This window comes from Scomber japonicus, chromosome 9 (genome assembly GCF_027409825.1).
Source record: "Scomber japonicus isolate fScoJap1 chromosome 9, fScoJap1.pri, whole genome shotgun sequence".
NCBI classification, from domain to species: Eukaryota; Metazoa; Chordata; class Actinopteri; order Scombriformes; family Scombridae; genus Scomber; species Scomber japonicus.
In genome coordinates this window covers 2,102,294-2,127,767 of record NC_070586.1, presented here as the reverse complement: position 1 = coordinate 2,127,767, position 25,474 = coordinate 2,102,294, and the positions used below count along the sequence as shown (strand labels likewise).

Genomic DNA, 25,474 nt, shown 5'->3' with positions numbered 1-25,474 from the left:
AAGACCACATGGTTACTAAACGTAATGATGCTTGTGTGAAATCAGAGCCAGTGATTTGCAGGCTGCAGTCAGACTGATCTTAGAGCTCTGACAAAGATGAACTGATCAATAGTTTAGTGTTGAAATGAGAGAACAAACACTTTGAGATCAGATTTGATGATGAGGATCATCGTCTCTATACATCTTGTAAAGCTGTCAGCTGTAATCCAGCTTTATTTCCTGCAGACATCAACACAACAACAACAGTCGTCTTCACATCGACTCAAACACATGATCACAACAAGCTTCTGGCTCATCTGATTGGCTGACTGTTCTCTCTCTCTCTGTCTTTTTGTCCAATCCTGAAGCCTGTCACCATTCTCCTCTCACAGCTTCACTGAGGAAAGCAGCACTGAAGAGGTTGGAGCTTCACCAGGAAATACTGGATCTTTGCTTTGATACTGACTGTGTTTAATACTAAACTGCTGAAACCAGCACAGACTGACTCCAACTCTCTACTCACTCCAGATCCTCCAGTGTGCAGTCTGGACTCTGCTGAAGATCAATCAACTGCTTCACGTCTGATTCCTTCAGGCTGTTTCCACTCAGATCCAGCCAACTCAGATGGGAGGGGTTGTCCTTCAGAGCTGAGGCCAGATAATCACAGCTGATCTCTGACAAACTGCAGCGCTCCAATCTGAATAAAGAATAAATGAAGTCAGTTTAGAAACAAAGTTCATGTTTGAAATGATGAAATGTTTCATAATCTGCCCATAGCTGAAGAAGATTTAAATGTAGAAGTTTAGAAAATGTGTGTGTGTGTGTGTGTGAGTGTGTGTGTGTATGTGTGTCTGTGCGTGTATGTGTGTCTGTGCGTGTGTGCGCGTGTCTGTGCGTGTGTGTTCGCGTGTGTGTGTGTCTGTGCGTGTGTATATGTGTGTGTCTGTGTATGTGAGTGTGTGTGTGTGTGCGTGTATGTGTGTCTATGTGTGTGCGTGTGTGTCTGTGTGTGTGTATGTGTGTCTATGCGTGTGTGGGTGTGTGTTAGAGTGTGTGTGTGTATATGTGTGTGTGTCTGTGTGTATATGTGTGTGTGTGTATGTGTGTGTGTGACTGTGTCTGTGTGTCTGAGCATGTGTGTGTGTGTGTATGTGTGTTGTGAAGGATCAATATCAATGATCAGACATTATTCATTAAAACACATTAAAGAATATAATAAAGAAGTATTTCTCCTTCATCAAGTAAACTTGATCAGTTTCAAACAGATATTAGTTGAGAGGATCTTCTGTTTACAGATGTGACTCTTTACCAACAATTAGAAACATTCATTTAACAACTAACAGTGAACATTTTCTACACTTCCTTTAATAATCACTCATCTTTATAACTACACACTAAACTTTGTATATATTTGGGGGAGGCCGGGGGGGGGGGGGGGGGGGGGGGGGTTGTCCTCTTCTGGACCTATGTTAAATTGTATACTGTCATTTGTAAACGTAAATAAAATAAACAAACTTTGTATATTCATAAAAATAAATAAATATTTAAAATAAAGTGAAGTTGATGATGTAAGTTATGTATGAACATAAATTAGGTTCAGATGTTAAACATTAAGATCAACAATAGTAACAGACAGTCAGTGAACTCACTCCAGAGTCTCCAGTTTGCAGTCTGGTCTCTCCACAAAACCACACAGCTGCTTCACTCCTGAATCCTTCAGCTTGTTTCCTCTCAGATCCAGCTCTCTGAGATGGGAGGGGTTGTCCTTCAGAGCTGAGGCCAGATAATCACAGCTGATCTCTGACAAACCGCACCAACACAATCTGAATAAAGAACAAATGAAGTCAGTTTAGAAACAAAGTTCATGTTTGAAATGATGAAATGTATCATAATCTGTTCAGAGCTGAAGAAGATTTAAATGTAGAAGTTTAGAAAATGTGTGTGTGTGTGTGTGTGTGTGTGTATGTGTGTGTCAGCGTGTGTGTATATGTGTGTGTTTGTCTGTGTGTGTGTGTGTGTGTGTGTATGAATGTGTGTGTGTGTGTGCGTGTCTGTTTGTGTGTCTGTGTGTGTGTCTATGTGTGTTTGTGTGTGTGTGTGTATGTATGTGTGTGTTAGAGTTTGTGTGTGTATATGTGTGTTTGTGCGTGTGCATGAGTGTGTGTATGTGTGTATATGTATGAATGTGTGTGTATGTGTGTGTGTATGTGTTACAGTGTGTGTGTATGTGTTACAGTGTGTGTGTGTGTGTGTGTGTGTTACTGTGTGTGTGTGTTACAGTGTGTGTGAGTGTGTGTGTTACAGTGTGTGTGTGTGTGTGTGTGTGTGTGTGTGTGTGTGTGTGTGTGTGTGTGTGTTGTGAAGGATCAATATCAATGATCAGACATTATTGATTAAAACACATTAAAGAATATAATAAAGAAATATTTCTCCTTCATCAAGTAAACTTGATCAGTTTCACACAGATATTAGTTGAGAGGATCTTCTGTTTACAGATGTGACTCTTTACCAACAATTAGAAACATTCATTTAACAACTAACAGTGAACATTTTCTACACTTCCTTTAACAATCACTCATCTTTATAACTACTCACTAAACTTTGTATATATTTGGGGGAAGGGGGGGGGGGATGCCGTCCTCTTCTGGACCTATGTTAAATTGTATACTGTCATTTGTAAAATAAATAAAAACTTTGTATATTCATAAAAATAAATAAATATTTAAAATAAAGTGAACCTCATGATGTAATGTATGTTATGTATGAACATAAATTAGGTTCAGATGTTAAACATTAAGATCAACAATAGTAACAGACAGTCAGTGAACTGACCTCAGAGTCTCCAGTTTGCAGTCTGGACTCTCCACAAAACCACACAGCTGCTTCACTCCTGAATCCTTCAGGTCGTTGAGGCTCATATTCAGCTCTCTCAGATGGGAGGGGTTGTCCTTCAGAGCTGAGGCCAGATAATCACAGCTGATCTCTGACAAACTGCAGCGCTCCAATCTGAAGAAAGAATAAATGAAGTCAGTTTAGAAACAACGTTCATGTTTGAAATAATGAAATGTTTCATAATCTGTTCAGAGCTGAATAAGATTTAAATGTAGAAGTTTAGAAAATGTGTGTGTGTAAGTGTCTGTGTGTGTGTGTGTGTGTGTGTGTGTGCGTGTATGTATGTATGTGTGTGTGTGTGTGTGGGTGTGTATGTGTGTGTCTGTGCGTGTGTGTGTATGAGTGCTACAATGTGTGTGTGTGTTACAGTGTGTATGTGAGTGTGTGTGTGTCTGAAGGATCAATATCAATGATCAGACATTATTGATTAAAACACATTAAAGAATATAATAAAGACATATTTCTCCTTCATCAAGTAAACTTGATCAGTTTCAAACAGATATTAGTTGAGAGGATCTTCTGTTTACAGATGTGACTCTTTACCAACAATTAGAAACATTCATTTAACAACTAACAGTGAACATTTTCTACACTTCCTTTAACAATCACTCATCTTTAGAACTACACACTAAACTTTGTATATATTTGGGGGAGGCCGGGGGGGGGGGGGGGGGTTGTCCTCTTCTGGACCTATGTTAAATAAACCTAAATTTAAAAAAAACGTTGCATATTAATAAAAATATATAAATATTAAAATTAAAGTGAACTTCATGATGTAAGTTATGTATGAACATAAATTAGGTTCAGATGTTAAACATTAAGATCAACAATAGTAACAGACAGTCAGTGAACTTACAGCAGAGTCTCCAGTTTGCAGTCTGGACTCTCCACAAAACCACACAGCTGCTTCACTCCTGAATCCTGCAGGTCGTTGTCACCCAGATCCAGCTCTCTCAGATGGGAGGGGTTGTCCTTCAGAGCTGAGGCCAGATAATCACAGCTGATCTCTGACAAACCGCACCAACACAATCTGAATAAAGAATAAATGAAGTCAGTTTAGAAACAAAGTTCATGTTTGAAATGATGAAATGTTTCATAATCTGTTCAGAGCTGAAGAAGATTTAAATGTAGAAGTTTAGAAAATGTGTATGTGTGTGTATATGTGAGTGTGTGTGCGTGTGTATGTGTGTGTATGCGTGTTACAGTGTGTGTGTGTGTGTGTGTGTGTGTGTGTGTGTTACTGTGTGTGTGTGTGTGTATGTGTTACAGTGTGTGTGTGTGTGTGTTACAGTGTGTGTGTGTGTGTGTGTATGTCTGTGTGTGTGTTGTGAAGGATCAATATCAATGATCAGACATTATTCATTAAAACACATTAAAGAATATAATAAAGAAATATTTCTGCTTCATCAAGTAAACTTGATCAGTTTCACACAGATATTAGTTGAGAGGATCTTCTGTTTACAGATGTGACTCTTTACCAACAATTAGAAACATTCATTTCTACTACTCACTCTCACAACTAACTGAACATTTTCTATACTTCCTTTAAAAACATGGCAGGTCAACTTGACCTGGTGCACGCACACAATGACGCACGACACCACACGCAATCAATGGTATAAAGGGTCTGTAAGGGCGTGCCTCGGGGCTGTTTTGCCATTCGTTGGTCTATCGTTGCTGTTTGTATTGTTGCTGAGTATCTGCAATAAAGATCCCAGTTGGCTGTTCAACGACTTCTGTTCTCCGTCTCATACTTTAAGATTACCAAAGTTAGGTAATCGGGCAAAGCTTCTATAGGGCAAAGCTTCTATCGGGCAAAGCTTCTATACTACACACTAAACTTTGTATATATTGGGGGGGGGGGGCTGCTATGTTAAATTGCATACTGTCATTTGTAAACCTAAATAAAATAAACAACTTTGTATATTACTAAAAATAAATAAATATTAAAAATAAAGTGAACTTTATGATGTAAGTTACGTATGAATATAAATTAGGTTCAGATGTTAAACATTAAGATCAACAATAGTAACAGACAGTCAGTGAACTGACCTCAGAGTCTCCAGTTTGCAGTCTGGACTCTCCACAAAACCACACAGCTGCTTCACTCCTGAATCCTTCAGCTTGTTTCCTCTCAGATCCAGCTCTCTGAGATGGGAGGGGTTGTCCTTCAGAGCTGAGGCCAGATAATCACAGCTGATCTCTGACAAACTGCAGCGCTCCAATCTGAATAAAGAATAAATGAAGTCAGTTTAGAAACAAAGTTCATGTTTGAAATTATGAAATGTTTCATAATCTGTTCAGAGCTTAAGAAGATTTAAATGTAGAAGTTTAGAACATGTGTGTGTGTGTTACTGTGCATGTGTGTGTGTTACTGTGTGTGTGTGTGTGTGTGTGTGTGTGTGTGTGTGTGTGTCTATGTATGTGTGTGTGTGTCTATGTATGTGTGTTTGTGTATGTGTGTTTGTGTGTCTGTGTGTGTGTTAGAGTATGTGTGTCTGTGTGTGTGTGTGTTAGAGTGTGTGTGTTGGTGTGTGTTAGAGTGTGTGTCTGTGTGTGTGTTGTGAAGCATCAATATCAATGATCAGACATTATTCATTAAAACATTTAATAATAATAAAGAAATATTTCTCCTTCATCAAGTAAACTTGATGAGTTTGAAACAGAATATTTAGAACTAAATTCCCTCTTTGAGTTTGGATCCCTCCACTGCAGCTCAGCAAGGAAACACTGAAGAAACACAAACATACTTACTTGATATGTGGAACTCAGACTGCTGAAGCCTCATATTAGTTTACACTCTGGAAGTCATTTTTACTCACAACAAGACTGTGGATTTTAAATTCCTGAAAACATTTGTGTTCAGCAAATCCTGAAAATTATGAACCAAACATTTGAAACTTCACTGAAGGATTTAAATTTAATAAAAAGAAATAAATCTACCAAAGCTACAGTCAGTGAACTCACCTCAGAGTCTTCAGTCTACAGTTTGGACTCTCCAGTCCAGCAGACAGACGCTTCACTGATGAATCAGACTGTGTGCTTCCACTCAGGTCCAGATGTGTCAGATGGGAAGAGTGGTACTTCACAGCTGAGGCCAAAACTTCACAGTGAGTCTCTGAGAGTCCACGATCAGAAAGTCTGTAATGACACAAATATTCCAACATATGTTATCATGAAAGAGGAAACTTTTTATTTACTTCATGCATTTGATGATCAAACAGTTTGATGCTCATTATTTTGATGAACATTTGTTCTTCTCATCATCTTTTTATAGAATCTATTTTTTCTGATGCATTTTATTCCTTAAATGTAAAAATGAAGCTCAGAGAAAGTTCAGACAGGAAGAGCATCTTTTTTACAAGCTCACATCTATAGTTTGATATCCCTCTCATCCCTCAGTCATTCTGATCTTTCTCACAGCTCATCATTTCCTTTCTGTCATTTCTGGGGCATCAATTAAGACGTCAGCTGTTCACATCACCTGCTCAAATCTAACCAATAGCACCCTGACACACCTTCTTTGTCAGCCTATCATATTGCAGCTGTCTTTTTAAATGTTTCTCCCTCTCTGCTCAGTGATTACAGAGCTGCTGCATATCAGGATGATTCAGATTCAAGTAGTTGACTCTTGGGAGAAATGTCAAGTATCAGGCTTTGTCAACCAGCACAGTCTGCTGTTGTACTCACTGCATGTTTATCAATTGTAGCCTGTTCATTGAAGCAGTGTTCAGTCAGCGTGACTGCTCTCTGCTGCTGTGGGAACATGTGTGTGCAAATATTAGTAGCCTAGTACTTGGATTTCTATCTAGACATTGTAGCTGCGTTGCTGTCTGCATCACTTTAACTTCCTCTTTTCAAGCAGCAATAGTTTTACCTAGCCTTTGTCCAAAAGTCAAGTCACACACAGATGAGATCAGCTGTCCTAATTAACATTGATTCAGGTGCCTGGTTCAGTGAGCCGCAGTCTGTGTCCAGCCAAAGATCTTCTCTGAGAGAAGATGCTTGCTTGCTCTGTTTTGTTTCTTCATCAAACAATGTTCATGAAACATGGCCACTCTAAAGATTTCCAGTAAGTAAGTAAGCATCTTTCTTTGCTCACAGGTAACATCTATCACAAGAGCTTTTCATAAAGTCACTTTGAAGGTTGTTTCTATGCAGCATTTAACTTTGTATTTGGGTTCCAGTGATTCAGCAGTAAGCTTCCTAGCTAGCGCTGCATGTACGTAGCTGCTAGGCTAAATAGTAAAATTCACTGTTGGTTTTATTTGATTTCCAACATTTGTACAGAGCTGACCATGCTCCTCTGATACTGATGATTCTAGACAGGAAACACTTATTTTCATGCTTCGTCTTTCACTTTAGTTTCCTTTCATTCATTCAGAACATCTTCATCATTGAGGATTTCATCGTCATCAGTAAGGGCTTCATCTTCATCAGTAAGGACTTCATCTTCATCAGTAAGGACTTCATCTTCATCAGTAAGAACTTCATCTTCCTCAGTAAGGACTTCCTCTTCATCAGTGTGACATGTAGCATCAGCAGCTTCACCATCGCTGGCTACAACACCAACAGCACTTCAGAGTAAAAGTCAAATGTTGAGTTGCATGTATTCTGCTGTCATTTCAGTGATTACGTTATTTTATTTAGCGTCGCTGTCATTATGACTATGACAACATGATGTAGATGACAGGTGATGTGATCTACAGGCTGACTGTGTAGTTATTCTATCATATTTACAATATGATTTTAGAAGCCCCTTTCTTCTGAAGATGAATTCATTGACCTCTTTTATTCATCCTTTAACAAGGTCTACAGATATATCAAATGAAGGAGCACGTTGATCTTCAGACTCAGGTTATTTATTAATGATGTAATGTACTCAGCAGACATGTGAGGTAATTATCAGCTCCTCTTCAAGCTCTTCAATAAATGACAGATGAAAGGTGTGTAAAGCTAACAGCTATGGTAAGCTCTGCATATAACTGGTGGTTGGTGCTTCATGTTTAGTCTCACCATTCTTTAGCTGCTCTCTAATCTCTGCTCACTGCTGAGCTCCTTGGAGCTTCCAATCATCTCTGACTTCAATCATCATTGTATGTTACTGCCTAGTTTAATAAGTACAAGTTAGTCCTGATCTCTAGCATTGCTGGCTATGGCCCATCATGCAACAGGGCAGACTGGACAAGTTCACATTGGTAGCTGTTCAACTCATCATGCCCGTTAGCATCGCTGCTGCTAATGGAGCTCTGGTTTTATTATATCGGCTTATGATTGACATGTTTATTATTCTTAGTGTGCAATAAAGAAACCTGTCATGCTCATTATTTAGTTTCATCTCTTAGATTATTATTATTATTCAAGATAATCCTGAAAATTATGAAACAAACAGTGAAGGATGTGAATTAAATCAAAAGAAAACAATCTACCAAAGTTACAGTCAGTGAACTCACCTCAGAGTCTTCAGTTTACAGTTTGGACTCTCCTGTACAGCAGACAGAAGCTTCTCTGATGAATCAGACAGTCTGTAGAGACTCAGGTGCAGCTCTGTCAGATGAGGGTTGGACTTCACAGCTGAGGTCACAACTTTACAGTCAGTGTCTGAGAGTCCACAGTCAGTAAGTCTGTAATGACATGAAATGAATGAATGAAATTATTATTATGAGTTTATTCCTTTAATATAAAACAGTTGAGAGATAAACAGGAAACAAGAGGAGAGAGATCAGTGGAAGCTGCAGTTATACTGGAAGCATCTTAACCAGTAAGCTACCAGAACACTCCCAGTTCAGCTGATGCTGTCTCACTGTGCTTGAATGAAACAATCATTCTCATCACTCTCTCTCAGACCTGTACACTTTAATCTTTGTTTAGCTTTAATCTTGCAGATGAAGGAGAGAACATGGAGTTACATTGAGGCTTCCATAATGTGCACAGTGTGTGTGTGTGATCTGATCCCATGTCTGTCTCCACTAAGTTAACATGAGGACATCTTGATTAGAAAACCACTTTTACTGTCCACTATGTTTAATGTGACTGCAGGATATTTAGACTCAGTTCAGCTCAGTGAACAGTTCCAGTTGAGAAAGATCATCTCTCTTTGCTACCTGCTGCTGTCAGGTTCACATCCATAAGCAGCTACATTTACTGACTGTTCACAAACACTAATGAAACTAATAATCAAAGATGATTCAGATCTTATTTTAAAGCCTGCTGAGTAAAATCAGGTATTACCTGTATGTCTGATTATATATCATGTAATAATAACTTTACTGCATTCACTGATAACTGTAAAATACTGATATATGTTGTGATAAAATGCTGCTGTAATAAAACCTCAACCACAACCTCTAAAGTCCTTCATGTGTTTCACCAGGTTTGAATGAATCCTCCAACACACAAAGGAAGAGAAAGAGAAGAAAACACTGTCAAATCCAATAATGACTAGAAATAAATAGAATAACTGTTCATTAACTTAACAGCTATAAACATCAACATTATTTAAACTCACAACATTTAAACAGCTCAACAACATCTGAGACTAAATATAACTGACATGTTATTTCAGATATAAACAAGTAGAGCACTATTTTAACTATAATAAAACATTTATATTATTTATATTTGAAGAACTAAACTACTAATCTACACTGATTTATAATGTTCACATCTGGACTTACTGAGCCTTTCTGCAGTTCCACACAGCTGGGATCAGTCTCCGTCGTCCATCATATGATGTGTTGTACTTCTTCAGGTCCAACTCATCCAGAGGCTCCTCTGACATCTGCAGCATGTAGGCCAGAGCTGAGCAGTCAATCACAGAGAGTCTCTTCTCTGATCTGTTCTCTGACTTCAGGAACTCTTGGATCTCCTGATGTACTGAGCGGTCGTTCATCTCCATCAGACAGTGGAAGATGTTGATGCTTCTGTCAGGAGAGATATCATCACTGTTCATCCACTTCAGGTTGTCGATGACTCTCTGGATGGTTTCTGGACTGTTGTCTGTCTGACCCAGCAGGCCTCCTAAGAGACTCTGGTTGGACTCCAGAGAGAGGCCATGAAGGAAGCGGACAAACAGGTCCAGGTGGCCATTTTTACTTCTGAGAGATTTCTGCATGGCTGCCTTCAGGAAGCCATGCAGAGATGAGGAACTGTCTCTTCCCAGGAAGTCCTCCACTAACTTTGTCTTCCTGCTGGTGTAACAGTGGTACATGTAGACTGCAGCCAGAAACTCCTGAACGCTCAGATGAACAAAGCTGTAGACTGGTTTCTGGAAGATCACACTCTCTCTTTTGAAGATCTGTGTACAAACTCCTGATAACACCGAGGCCTCTGTGACATCAAGACCACACTGCTCCAGGTCTTCGTGGTAGAACATGATGTTTCCTTTCTCCAGTTGTTCAAACGCCAGCCTCCCCAGCTTTAGAAGAAGGTTCCTGTCAGCCTTCGTCAGCTCCTGTAGACTCGTCTCATGTCCCTCATTATACTTGTTCTTCTTCCTCTTTGTCTGAACCAGCAGGAAGTGTGAGTACATGTCAGTCAGGGTCTTGGGCAGCTCTCCTCTCTGGTCTGGAGTCAACATGTGGTCCAGAACTGTAGCAGTGATCCAGCAGAACACTGGGATGTGACACATGATGTGGAGGCTCCTGGATGTCTTGATGTGTGAGATGATTGTGCTGGACTGCTCTTCATCACTGAATCTCCTCCTGAAGTACTCCTCCTTCTGGGGGTCAGTGAAGCCTCGTACTTCTGTTACCCTGCTAACACATGAACGAGGGATCTGATTGGCTGCTGCAGGTCGGGAAGTTATCCAGACGAGAGCCGAGGGAAGCAGCTTCCCCTTGATGAGGTTTGTCAGCAGCACGCTGACTGATGACTTCTGTGTGACATCAGACACGACCTCACTGTTGTTGAAATCCAGTGAAAGTCTGCTTTCATCCAGGCCGTCAAAGATGAACAAAACTTTACAGCCAGCGAGCTTCTTTGCTGTGAGCTTCTGTAATGTTGGATAGAAAACATGGATCAGCATGAGCAGACTGTACTGCTCATCTTTGATCAAGTTCAGCGACCTGAACGAGAACAGAATCAGCAGACTGATATCTTGGTTTTCGGAGCGCTGTGCCCAGTCCAGAGTGAACTTCAGCACTAAGAAGGTTTTTCCAACGCCAGCGACGCCGTTCATCAGAACCACTCTGACTCTGTGTAAGACTTCACAGATGTCCTGATCCTTGGTTGGAGCGTCATGGAGGGTCTTCATCTTGGACGCTGTTTCAAGCTGCCTCACCTCATGTTGGGTATTAACCTCTTCAGTTTCCTGTTGGTCAGGTAAGACTTTAAAGATGTCCTGACACTTGATTGGAGCGTCATGGAGGGTCTTCATCTTGGAAGCTCTTTCAAGCTGCCTCACCTCATGTTGGGTATTAACCTCTTCACTCTGTCCCTCTGTGATGTGGACCTCAGTGAAGATGCTGATGAGGAAGGTTTTAGTTCCTGCTTCATCAGTTCCTTGAGTCACACATTCACATGTGCTGCTCAGACTGATCTGATGTTCATCTAAAACCTCCTGCAGACCACTTTCTGCTGAAAGAGAAGAAAAAAGGTAGAATGAAACAGAAATCAGTGTGACTGTTAATGTTCAGTAGGATAGAGGAGGTAGATTCCTGTTTTCAGAGATGATGACATCAGCAGACAGATCTTCAGTCTTACTTTGTACAGTGCTGGTCTGACTGTCTGTCTGCAGTCCAGGTCTGGTTCTGGATCTTTCTGCACACTGGGGACAGGAGGAGACTCCTGATGAAGCAGACTGGTCCCAGTATGAGGTGATGCAATGTCTGCAGAACCAGTATCCACAGCTGGTAGAGACTGGATCCTTCAGGACATCCTGACACAAAGAACAGCAGGACAGCTGCTCCTCCACAGAAACAGCCCTCCTCTTTCTCTCTCTGTGGACATGAACACATTCTTTAGGTCACATGACATTAGTGGAGGCCAACCGACAGCTCACAAGCTGCATGCAGCTCTTTCCCCACATAAACAGTCCAGACTGTCAGTATTTACACACTTACACAGTTTCTGGTCTTCAGCCTCTGAGATTCAACACATTCAGTTTGAAATAAAATAAAATAAACTACAATCACAAGAGTTCAACAGTAATTAGACAACAATGTGCCAGCAAAGGCAGAGAAGAAGAAGAAGACTGTAAACTAGTAAACATGGATGTAAACAATGCAGGATTTAAAATAGATGTTTGATGAGGAGGGAAGTGGATTCAACACATTAGTTAGACCACAAGGAGACACACAATGTGTTTTGGTAAGTAAGTCAATGTGAACATGACTTTAGTCTGTTAACAAGAAAACTCCACAGGCTCCTTAAAGCTACTCTGAACCATTAAAAGTCAGGAACAATAAGCAGGAGGAAACTGAGCCGAACAGAAAAGTCCACTAGTGAAAAATAACTGACTGCTGCTCTTTTGTGTTGTGTTGCTGAACAGAGAGCTCTGCTAAATATCTTCATAATGCATCTTTTCATGAGTGTTTCTCTCTCTCTGTTTCTGCTATAGTCTCTCTCCCTCTGTGTGAGTGTGACGTTAAACATCAGACTCAGTTTCCTCTGCTGCAGTGGTCAGTCTGCAGTGATAAATCAGCTGCAGCAGGCTGTTTCTATACATTTACATGACCTCCTCCCATATTTAGTGTCTTTGAACAGGAACACGTTAAGACACAGTCTGTATTACATGAGACCAAACATTGTACCTGCTGCTGCAGTCCTTTAGTAAATAAGGACAGACACAGTTTGACTTGTTAGTAAATCCTTAGTAAATATCACCCTGGGTTACCTGCTGCTACTTTACATTTATTGACTGGAAAATCAAACAGCAATAGCAGCCCTGTCTCTGGTTAACATGAACATGAAGATCTGTTGGAGATTACAGCTGAATGGAAGCTACTTCATTGTTTCTTTCCTTCATATCTACACTACAACCTTCATGAAAGCGTCTCACTGAATCATCTTCAGCTCAGTTTACAGTAGAAACAGTCTCTTACTTTGTGTCTGAGGGTCCAGGTTCATTACTGAAGAATAGAGGAAGTTCTTTAGACTGGTTACTCTTCATAGACAGACAGCTGGATATTACAGACTCTGCTCTCTGTCTGTAGAAACAATTATTATTAAATACATATAAGTTCTTATAAAGCTCAGATGCAGTGTGAAACATGATTTAATAAAGATAATTAATAGTTATGTTTATATCTCCTTCTGCATGTTTTAAACATTTTATCTTCAGCTGCAAACTGGATCAATTCACTCAAGAGTTTTTGCAAATGATTTTGCTGGACTGTCACATTAACTTGTTCCTGTCTACAAAGCCAACAACACAATCTGTCCTCTGCTTCTTAACCTGTATTAAATATTGGTTGAAGCAACTAATAAACATTTCTGAACAGCAATCAAGCATCTTTCACTAAATGAAAGATATAAATGAAGAAATAATACAGTCAATGCTCAAAGACCAAAAGGATCAGTGACTGAATTATAAAAAACTCAGTTTTATAAAATAAATATTGTTGTAATGAAGATTATCAAATGATATTAATTTATTATTATTTATTCATTATTTCTTTCCTTCATATCTACACTACAACCTTCATGAAAGCGTCTCACTGAATCATCTTCAGGTCAGTTTACAGTAGAAACAGTCTCTTACTTTGTGTCTAACGGTCCAGGTTCATTACTGAAGTATAGAAGAGGATCTTTAGACCAGTCACTCTTCATAGACAGACAGCTGGATATTACAGACTCTGCTCCGTCCTCCTCTTCCTCCTCTTTCTTCATCTTCTGGAGTCTGAGAGGTAAACCAGTAACACTGGAGACACACACACATACACAGTATAATAAACCTTCAATGTTGTGATTCAGTGTTCCTCTCTCTCCTCTCTGCCAACCGGTCAGTTGATGTTCTCCCACTTTGAGTCTGGTTTTGAGGTTTCTTCCTGTTAAAATTGAGTTTTTTTTGAAGTACTGCTCATGTGGGAATGTTGGGTCTCTTTAAAATTAAACTTGAAGAGTTCGGTTTAGCTTATTTGAGGATTTTCGGTCTGCATTAAGAGCTCATCATAGCACAGAGACTGCACTAGTACAAGTTACAAATGACTACTAAAAACAATGGACTTCTCTCTGTCCTCATCCTGTTAGACCTTAGTGCTGCCTTTGACACTATTGATCATCAAATCCTGTTGCAGAGACTTGAACATTTAATTGGCATTAAAGGAAGAGCATTAAAATGGTTTAAATCGTATTTATCTGATAGATTTCAGTTTGTAAATGTTAATGATAAATCCTCCATGCAAACAAAAGTTAGACATGGTGTTCCTCAGGGTTCAGTGTTTGGACCAATACTATTCTCCTTATATATGTTTCCTTTAGTTAATACTATTCTCCTTATATATGTTTCCTTTAGTTAATACTATTCTCCTTATATATGTTTCCTTTAGTTAATACTATTCTCCTTATATATGCTTCCTTTAGTTAACACTATTCTCCTTATATATGTTTCCTTTAGTTATACTATTCTCCTTATATATGTTTCCTTTAGTTATACTATTCTCCTTATATATGTTTCCTTTAGTTAATACTATTCTCCTTATATATGTTTCCTTTAGTTAATACTATTCTCCTTATATATGCTTCATTTAGTTAATACTATTCTCCTTATATATGCTTTCTTTAGGAAACACTATCCGGAAACACTCAATAAATGTGCATTGTTCTGCAGATGATACTCAATTATATCTATCAATAAAGCCAAATGAAATTAACCAATTAACTAAACTACAAACATGCATTAAGGACATAAAGGCCTGGATGACCTGCAACTTCCTGTTATTAAACTCAGTTAATAGTTATTGTGCTTGGCCCTAAACACTTTATAAAACACATTATCTAATGACATAACTACTCTGGATGGCATTTCTCTGGCATCCAGCACCACTGTAAGGAACCCAGGAGTTATATTTGATCAGGATTTATCTTTTAATTCCCACATAAAACATATTTCAAGGACTGCCTTCTTTCATCTGCGTAATATTGTCAAAATTAGACACTTCCTGTCTCAAAATGATGCTGAAAAACTCATCCATGCATTTGTTACTGACGCACAAACCAGGAAAACAACAACAGGAAACATCGTTTAACACCTCAAACTCTGTCATTTCACATTTAATCAACTAAACAATGAATGTGATCAATAATCATCAGATTGATCAATAATGACAGTAATCATTATTTACAGTCCTGATATTAACACTCACCTGCCTCACACTGTTTTCCTGCTTCTGCTCTGATGTGAAATGGCGTCTGACTGAACACTTGAAACTTTAACTTCCTGTCTGTTTGTTCCTCTTTTTCATTTCCTGAAAGTCACGTGTCTGTGTGTGCGTGTCTGTGTGTATGTGTGTGTGTGTATGTGTGTGTGTGAGAACATAACATACGCCACGTAATGTATATAATAATACAGTCAGACATCAGACGTCTTTTACAAATTGCATCCACTCTAATCTAGTCAAAAAGCAGTGTGTAGTCGGCTCACATGTCAGATGTCTGAGTTGTTTCAAAAACTCAACATCCTGCTTATAAATATAATAAATATGAGTAATGTTGATCAGATGGTGCATTTAAAGACATCTAAGAACATTCAGATTTTCATGAACGCACCATCAGACTTTCAGCTCTGAATGAGTTAAATCATTGAGTGTTTGATTCATTTAAATTGTATTAAAACAGTCGTGATGTGATGAAGACATTCAAATGTATGTGTGAGTGAATAACAGCAAACATCTGTCTGCAGTAAAAAGTGGAAGCTGCAGCAGAAGTTAATCACAGCTTTAAACTGAATTACAATGTTGAGAAAAACCTTCATTCACATTTCATCTGGTTCACTTTGGAGTGAATTCAGTAACCATGGCGACAATCTGGTTTCTCACAAACAGTTTAAATGTTTGTGTTCTCATCTGCAATATTATTTATATTCACTTTAAGTTAGATGACCTCATATGTTCCATATATGATCCCATAATATATGATTCACAGTTTATGTTTGTTGTCATACATCCTGGCTGGGTCCAAAACCTCTCCTTTATTCACTCATTCACTGCTCCCTGAATAATAAACACTAAATAATTCACTCATTCACTGCTCCCTGAATAATAAACACTAAATAATTCACTCATTCACTGCTCCCTGAATAATAAACACTAAATAATTCACTCATTCACTGCTCCCTGAATAATAAACACTAAATAATTCACTCATTCACTGCTCCCTGAATAATAAACACTAAATAATTCACTCATTCACTGCTCCCTGAAAAATAAACACTAAATAATTCACTCATTCACTGCTCCCTGAATAATAAACACTAAGTAATTCACTCATTCACTGCTCCCTGAATAATAAACACTAAATAATTCACTCATTCACTGCTCCCTGAATAATTAACACTAAATAATTCACTCATTCACTGCTCCCTGAATAATAAACACTAAATAATTCACTCATTCACTGCTCCCTGAATAATAAACACTAAATAATTCACTCATTCACTGCTCCCTGAATAATAAACACTAAATAATTCACTCATTCACTGCTCCCTGAATAATAAACACTAAATAATTCACTCATTCACTGCTCCCTGAATAATAAACACTAAATAATTCACTCATTCACTGCTCCCTGAATAATAAACACTAAATAATTCACTCATTCACTGCTCCCTGATTAATAAACACTAAATAATTCACTCATTCACTGCTCCCTGAATAATAAACACTAAATAATTCACTCATTCACTACTCCCTGAAAAATAAACACTAAATAATTCACTCATTCACTGCTCCCTGAATAATTAACACTAACTAATTCACTCATTCACTGCTCCCTGAATAATAAACACTAAATAATTCACTCATTCACTGCTCCCTGAATAATTAACACTAACTAATTCACTCATTCACTGCTCCCTGAATAATAAACACTAAATAATTCACTCATTCACTGCTCCCTGAATAATAAACACTAAGTAATTCACTCATTCACTGCTCCCTGAATAATTAACACTAAATAATTCACTCATTCACTGCTCCCTGAATAATAAACCTCTCCTTTATTCACTCATTCACTGCTCCCTGAATAATAAACACTAAATAATTCACTCATTCACTGCTCCTTGAATAATAAACACTAAATAATTCACTCATTCACTGCTCCCTGAATAATAAACACTAAATAATTCACTCATTCACTGCTCCCTGAATAATAAACACTAAGTAATTCACTCATTCACTGCTCCCTGAATAATTAACACTAAATAATTCACTCATTCACTGCTCCCTGAATAATAAACATTAAATAATTCACTCATTCACTGCTCCCTGAATAATAAACACTAAATAATTCACTCATTCACTGCTCCCTGAATAATATACACTAAATAATTCACTCATTCACTGCTCCCTGAATAATAAACATTAAATAATTCACTCATTCACTGCTCCCTGAATAATAAACACTAAATAATTCACTCATTCACTGCTCCCTGAATAATAAACACTGAATAATTCACTCATTCACTGCTCCCTGAATAATAAACACTAAATAATTCACTCATTCACTGCTCCCTGAATAATAAACATTAAATAATTCACTCATTCACTGCTCCCTGAATAATAAACACTAAATAATTCACTCATTCACTGCTCCCTGAATAATAAACACTAAATAATTCACTCATTCGCTGCTCCCTGAATAATAAACACTAAATAATTCACTCATTCACTGCTCCCTGAATAATTAACACTAACTAATTCACTGATTCACTGCTCCCTGAATAATAAACACTAAATAATTCACTCATTCACTGCTACCTGAATAATAAACACTAAATAATTCACTCATTCACTGCTCCCTGAATAATAAACACTAAATAATTCACTCATTCACTGCTCCCTGAATAATAAACACTAAATAATTCACTCATTCACTGCTCCCTGAATAATAAACACTAAATAATTCACTCATTCACTGCTCCCTGAATAATAAACACTAAATAATTCACTCATTCACTGCTCCCTGAATAATAAACACTAAATAATTCACTCATTCACTGCTCCCTGAATAATAAACACTAAATAATTCACTCATTCACTGCTCCCTGAATAATAAACACTAAATAATTCACTCATTCACTGCTCTTTGAATAATAAATACTAAATAATTCACTCATTCACTGCTCCCTGAATAATAAACACTAAATAATTCACTCATTCACTGCTCTTTGAATAATAAATACTAAATAATTCACTCATTCACTGCTCCCTGAATAATAAACACTAAATAATTCACTCATTCACTGCTCTTTGAATAATAAATACTAAATAATTCACTCATTCACTGCTCCCTGAATAATAAACACTAAATAATTCACTCATTCACTGCTCCCTGAATAATAAACACTAACTAATTCACTGCTCCCTGAATAATAAACACTAAATAATTCACTCATTCACTGCTCCCTGAATAATAAACACTAAATAATTCACTCATTCACTGCTCCCTGAATAATAAACACTAAATAATTCACTCATTCACTGCTCCCTGAATAATAAACACTAAATAATTCACTCATTCACTGCTCCCTGAATAATAAACACTAAATAATTCACTCAGCAGCAAATCAAGATTTCTGACTCTAACTAATCTTCATCATTTTGTGTCGTCATCATCAGCTGTAGAGTCATGTGACGGTAGTTTTCACGTCTTTAAAATGTGGACTCTACTTTTTTGGTTCCATGGTGGAATATTTGAGGACAAAATACTCACCAGACACTTTATACGGTTCACCTTGCTGGTACCGGGTTGGACCCCCTTTCATTGTTGGTGGCAGAGATTCAACAAGGTGCTGAAACATTCCTCACACATTTTGGTTCATATTAACATGATGACATCACACAGCTGCTGCAGATCCATGATGACAATCTCCTGTTCCACCTCATCCCAAAGCTGCTCTGTTAGACTGAGATCTTTGAGTCCAGTGAACTCATCGTCATGTTCCAGAAACCGGTCTGAGAGGGTCTGAGCTTTGGGACATGGAGCGTTAGAAGATGGTCCACTGTGGTCTTAAAGGGACGGACATGGTCAGCAGCAGCACTCAAGTGGGTTGTGGTCTTTAAATGATGCTCAGGTGGTACTAAAGGGTCCAAAGTGTGCCAGGACCCCCCTCCCCCCCCGCCTCCTACACCATGACCCCCCAGCAGCAGCCTGACCCGCTGATACCAGGCAGGATGGATCCATACTTCATGTTCTGACCCGACCGTCTGAATGTGGCAGCAGAGACTCATCAGACCCGCCGATGTTCTTCCAGTCTTCTATCGTCCAGTTTTGGTGATCTTCAGTTTCCTGTTCTGAGCTGAGAGGAACCCGGTCTGGTCTCCTGCTGCTGGATCCCGTCTGCTTCAAGCTTCCACATGTTGAGCCTTCAGAGACGGTCTTCTGCAGACCTCGGTTGTAATGAGGAGTTATTTGAGGGACTGTTTCCTTTCTATCATCTCCAACCAGTCTGACCTTTGACCTCTGGCATCAACAAGGCATTTCCCTCTTTTTGGGAGCATCCTCTGTAAACCCTGAGATGGTTCTAGATCACGTTCACAGTCTCTTAAACCAACGTTCTTCTTCGTTCTGATGCTCAGTTTGAACTTCAGCAGCTCGTCTTCACCACGTCTACATGAATAAATGAGCTGAGTTGCTGCCGTGTGATTGGCTGGTTAGATATTTGAGTTAAGGAGCAGTTGAACAGGTGTACCTAATAAAGCAGGTGATGAGTGTTTAGTGGAGATTTTTACACAGTCATTCAACACTCACATAAAATGGTGGAAGGTAAATGTAGAGCACTGTGTAGTAAATACGGAGTGATTTCAGACACAGCTCCTGTTCTCTTGTGATGTAATATCCTATGGGAGTATTGTCACTGTGTACTTTATACTAAACTTTATGTTACTGCGTTGTTTTTTACACATGAAGAAGAGTAAAGTGTCGTTCCTGATGTGTTTACAGCGCTGTGATGAAGAACCAGACGTAAACTCTGGGAGTCTTCAGCAGTCTGGATTAAATTAACCGGCTCTGTTTGGGATTAACTCAGGTTTACTGGAGTCACTGTTAAACCGGATAAATCACCACGGCAACTGATGCTGAAGAGTCAACCTGCTCCAGACCACCGACCAATCAGATCACTGGAAAATAAAGAGTCATCATTCCTACAGGATCCCGACATGGACAAAAGTCCTGAGTTTACAATAAAGTGACGAGTAAAAGAGATAAATATGTTTTTATAGATCAGTAGAAACATTTTACTGTTTAAAGTTTCAGTCCAAATAACACGAGACACCTGAGTGATGAGAATTAATGATGAATAAAAACCAAAGATTATCCAGACTGTACTAGTACTTTACTGTAGTACAGTTAGAGGTACATGTACTTTACTGTAGTACAGTTAGAGGTACTAGTACTTTACTATAGTACAGTTACAGGTACTAGTACTTTACTGGAGTACAGTTTGAGGTACTTGTACTTTACTGTAGTACAGTTAGAGGTACTAGTACTTTACCGTAGTACAGTTAGAGGTACTAGTACTTTACTGTAGTAGTTTGAGGTAGTTGTACTTTACTGTAGTACAGTTTGAGGTAGTTGTACTTTACTGTAGTACAGTTAGAGGTACTTGTACTTTACTGTAGTAGTTTGAGGTAGTTGTACTTTACTGTAATACAGTTAGAGGTACATGTACTTTACTGTAGTAGTTTGAGGTAGTTGTACTTTACTGTAATACAGTTAGAGGTACTTGTACTTTACTGTAGTAGTTTGAGGTAGTTGTACTTTACTGTAATACAGTTAGAGGTACTTGTACTTTACTGTAGTACAGTTTGAGGTACTAGTACTTTTATGTAGTACAGTTTGAGGTACTTGTACTTTACTGTAGTGCAGTTAGAGGTACTAGTACTTCATTGTAGTACAGTTTGAGGTACTAGTACTTTACTGTAGTACAGTTAGAGGTACTAGTACTTTACTGTAGTACAGTTTGAGGTACTTTTTCCTGCTGTTACATCTACCAGTAATAGTTCAGTTATCAAATATTGCTGTAAAGTCTTTATGAACTAAAACACATTGTTTTACTGTTGTTGTAACCAGCTTCCAAAATATACTTGTGACGGCCTGCCCCTCTGTCTGTTCATTGGCTGTGTGACTTCCCTGGGTGGAGGTGGGGACAGGTCGTCAGTCCAATTTGTCTCACCTGTGGTGTTTGGAGCACTGGGGATTTAAGGGCTGTCTGAATGTTTGTACAGTCTCTCTCTTGCTGCCTTCAGACTGGACTTGGGTTCAGGCTTCCACCTGCCATGTGGACCGAAGTATTTCTACTTCCTGCATTCAACACTTCACACAACACCTTTCACTCATCCATACACTGCACACATGACTGACTTTTAAACACAACCTATCACACATCCTTTTGCTTTATTTTGCTATAAGTTTATTATATTTGTTTGGTATAATCTGATTTCCATTTGACTAATTTACCTATTAGTTTAATTTCAAGTTAAAATGATTTAATAATAAATTAATTTTGATTTGATATCTCTTGTGTGGACTCCCTTTTTGCCACTAACTGGCCCGGTTTGTGACCTACTTTACCAGTAACTTTAACACTATATTAAGCTTATTTTGTGTTTAACTGCACAAATAAAAGACTTTACTAAATATAAAGTGTGATATTGTGTGATATCAATGATGAGAGGCAGAGACTTTACCTTCAGTAGAGTTGTGTTTATTGCTGAAACTATCAGAGACACATGATAACATGGACAGGTTCTGTCTCTCATAGCTGAGCTCTACATACTCTGCATGCTGCTCTTCATCATTCCCTCATACCAATACCACTGGAGCCCTCTGCTGGTCCTGTCCTGCAATCACATGCACACACTTCATAACACAAGAACACATTATAGAAACACATTTGGTCATTTACATTATGAAGAATATTAAATCACATTAACATAGTTCATTAATCTGAATGAGCAGCTATTAACTGTTTAACCCTCCTGTTGTCCTCGAGTCGAGGGAGGAAGGGAGGAGAGGAAATGAAAGAAGGAGGAAAGGAGGGAGAGGGAGGAAGGAAGGGAGGAAAGGAAAGAAGGAAAGAAAGGAGAGAAGGAGGCAGGAAGGAGGTAGGAAAGGAAAGAAGGAAGGAAAGGAGGGAGGAAGGAGGGAAAGAAAGGGGGATTGAGGAAGTACAGACGGAAGGAAGGAAGGGAGGAAAGAAGAATAATACGGGGTCAATTTGACCCGGGAGGACGACACAAGGGTTAATCACGGGAGCTAGCTAAACTCTACGAAGCTCCATTTCAATTCAAAACGTTTCTAACAGTTTTCTATCTTAAACTCGGTCTGAAACACATCAGAGAGATTTAAAATGTCTTTAGTGATAAGTTGTGACACGTTGACACACATGACTAACCTGTTTTATAGAAGAAAAGCAGAGACAGGAGACGTTAGTGTTCATTCAGCAGGCTGTTCTCTGTCTGAGGAGACTAACTAGCTTGTTTTGGTGGATCCTCCCCCTGCTGGCGGAACAGAAGAACTACACTCTACAACATAAAGATTAAACCCATAATAACAAGAATATATGTTCATCTGGTTTTATTCACTAAAACACATTAAATAACATTTCCAACCTGACAATATTGACCATTTGTAACTCTCACAACAACAACCACAAATATACTGAATTTCAATGTGATGGATTTTATCAAAAGTTATATTGTTTAGAATATTGAAATACGAAAGACTTAAATTGGACTAAAAACTAAACTAACAAAAATACAGCAAGAAAATAAACCAGTAAAACACACAAAAGGTTCAAATGTAGGATATACAGCATATAAATCAATCAATCAATCAATCTTTATTTAACTTCAGGTTTTAACTTTAAAGAGACCCAACATTCCCACACGAGCAACTATAAAACAATAAATAAGTGGTAGATCAGTGGATACAAATACATTTACACTCTACAAAATTAAAGCTTAAAAATAATATTAAGAATATATGTAAATCTGGCCTTTGTAACCAAAAACTAAACTAAACTAAACAAAAACAAACAAACACAAAAACAGACATAAGATAGTATTTCCAGCCTAATAACTCAATTGAATCAATCAATCAATCTTTATTTATATACACCAATTCTAAACAAAAGTTGTCTTAAGGCATTTTTCACTACGTTAACCATACATTTGGAAGTGTGACAGGAAAAATCACACATATACTGAATTGAAACCATTGTATCAGTTATTCAAATATTGAAATATGTAAAGAAAATAATCCAGAAAACACAAAGAGGATTCAAATGTAAGATGTACAGCATATAAAACTAAATAAGTGGTAGATCAGTGGATAAAATGAGTTAGAAGAAGTGATTTAAAGGAAGATAAAGACTTATCAAACAGGTTGATCCAGAGCCCTGACAGCAAAGACCAGGCTCCATATTTATCTGTGCTGATAATCAGCACTAATTCATTTCCCTCCACTCAGTGTGAAGTTAGAGAAAAACTAATGGAGGCTTTATTTATTGAATGATTGATGTGTTTAAACTGCTGATGGCACAGATAGATTTCAAAGAGCTGTAAGGACACATAAGTCAACAGGAGGTTCAGCTGGAGATGAGTTGGACAGTGGAGAAGATACATTTCATGTTTTTATTCAAGTTGTGTCCGTTTGCATCATTATCGCTGTGTGCACTGTTGTACAATACATGCAAGATGCTGCACTAATGTAGAAAACTAGATGGAAAGGATGTGATTGGATAGGGCTGGATCACATGATCTCACCTACAAGTTTAAATGATATAATTATTGTTAAACACACACATTGTTAAAGAGATATAAACTGTTCATTTGAACATATTTCTGTATATTAAAGCTGGATACCTTTAATATTTACACACTGAGACTCTGAAAAGTCATCTGGAGCCTTTAAAAGTCATCAAATCTTTAAATCAATCCTAAAACAAACAGCTAAGCAGTGATGATAGAAATGGAATAAAACAGTAAACACTGTTGGGTTGAAGATTAAAACGTATTATTGTTGAATAAGGAGACAGAACACACATTATTTCTACTCTGCTGCTCTGACTGTGGTAAAACAGCCACGTCTCACTCTCTCCCAGCAGTAATCCTTCTCCTGCTGAAAGTCACAGTCAATTCTCTTCTGCTTCATTCATTAGTTTTAGTCCTCGTTAACTCTCAGTGTGATTCTGAGACACTTGATAAATATGAGCCCAGGCTCACAGTCTGACTTATAACACCTGTTTTTATCTTCAGCTAAATCCAGAGATAACTGTTCAGTTTGGAGTCAGTTAAGAGACTTAAGTTAAGACGACAAAATCCAGATCCAGACTCCAGATGGATCATCAGGATCCAGCTGATCCTCTCTCAACACTCCTGGATGTTCACTCTCACTCTGACAGAGATCAATAATCCCTCCATCTGATGAGAGAAGAAGAAAGAACAGAGGAGATAAATGAGTGTTTAGTGAGACTCCCTTGATCAGCTGTCAGTCAGTGATGCAGCACATCCAGTATAAAGAGCAGCAGGGACTTCAGTCCTGTTCAGACCAGAAGTGGAACAGCTGTGCAGCGTAACTTGCTTCCTTTCAGCTCTCATGTTAACGTGTTGGAGTGAACACACTGAGCTCCAAGCTCACACACCTGCACACACTTTTACTATCAAGTGTGTTTCCTCTGCAGATTTCACTCAAGTACACAGAGGAAATAAAGTGCTGAGAGTCATGAACACATCATTACTGCAGAAACAGAGACATTCACTCATCAGTTTACTGATGGATTTACTGCTGATACATGTCAACTCTTATCAAAGTTTAAAGCTACAGAGTCTCTGTGGGATTTGAAGATGTTTCCTGCTGTTAAATCATCACATGACAATCAGTCAGAGCTCTCAGCTAAACAGCTGCTGTGATTCCTGGACTTCAGCAGAGGTTCTGGTCTGTATAAAGACCACATGGTTACTAAACGTAATGATGCTTATGTGAAATCAGAGCCAGTGATTTGCAGGCTGCAGTCAGACTGATCTTAGAGCTCTGACAAAGATGAACTGATCAATAGTTTAGTGTTGAAATGAGAGAACAAACACTTTGAGATCAGATTTGATGATGAGGATCACTGTCTCTATATATCTTGTAAGGCTGTCAGCTGTAATCCAGCTTTATTTCCTGCAGACATCAACACAACAACAACAGTCGTCTTCACATCAACTCAAACACATGATCACAACAAGCTTCTGGCTCATCTGATTGGCTGACTGTTCTCTCTCTCTGTCTTTCTGTCCAATCCTGAAGCCTGTCACCATTCTCCTCTCACAGCTTCACTGAGGAAAGCAGCACTGAGAAGGTTGGAGCTTCACCAGGAAATACTGGATCTTTGCTTTGATACTGACTGTGTTTAATACTAAACTGCTGAAACCAGCACAGACTGACTCCAACTCTCTACTGA

At 38.4% G+C, this 25,474-nt stretch overlaps 1 protein-coding gene across 1 annotated transcript in view; it reads right to left on the bottom strand.

The window, feature by feature from the left end:
* The window catches only part of LOC128364250 (NLR family CARD domain-containing protein 3-like), a 35,410-nt gene that overhangs the window by 3,150 nt on the left and 6,786 nt on the right, over positions 1-25,474 (bottom strand). Inside the window, exons 5-7 of the mRNA XM_053324789.1 lie at positions 4,924-4,988; positions 2,812-2,985; positions 503-676 (exon numbers count right to left, since the gene is read on the bottom strand). Coding sequence (XP_053180764.1) covers positions 503-676; positions 2,812-2,985; positions 4,924-4,988 — 413 coding nt within the window. The remainder of the gene's footprint in view (positions 1-502; positions 677-2,811; positions 2,986-4,923; positions 4,989-25,474) is intronic.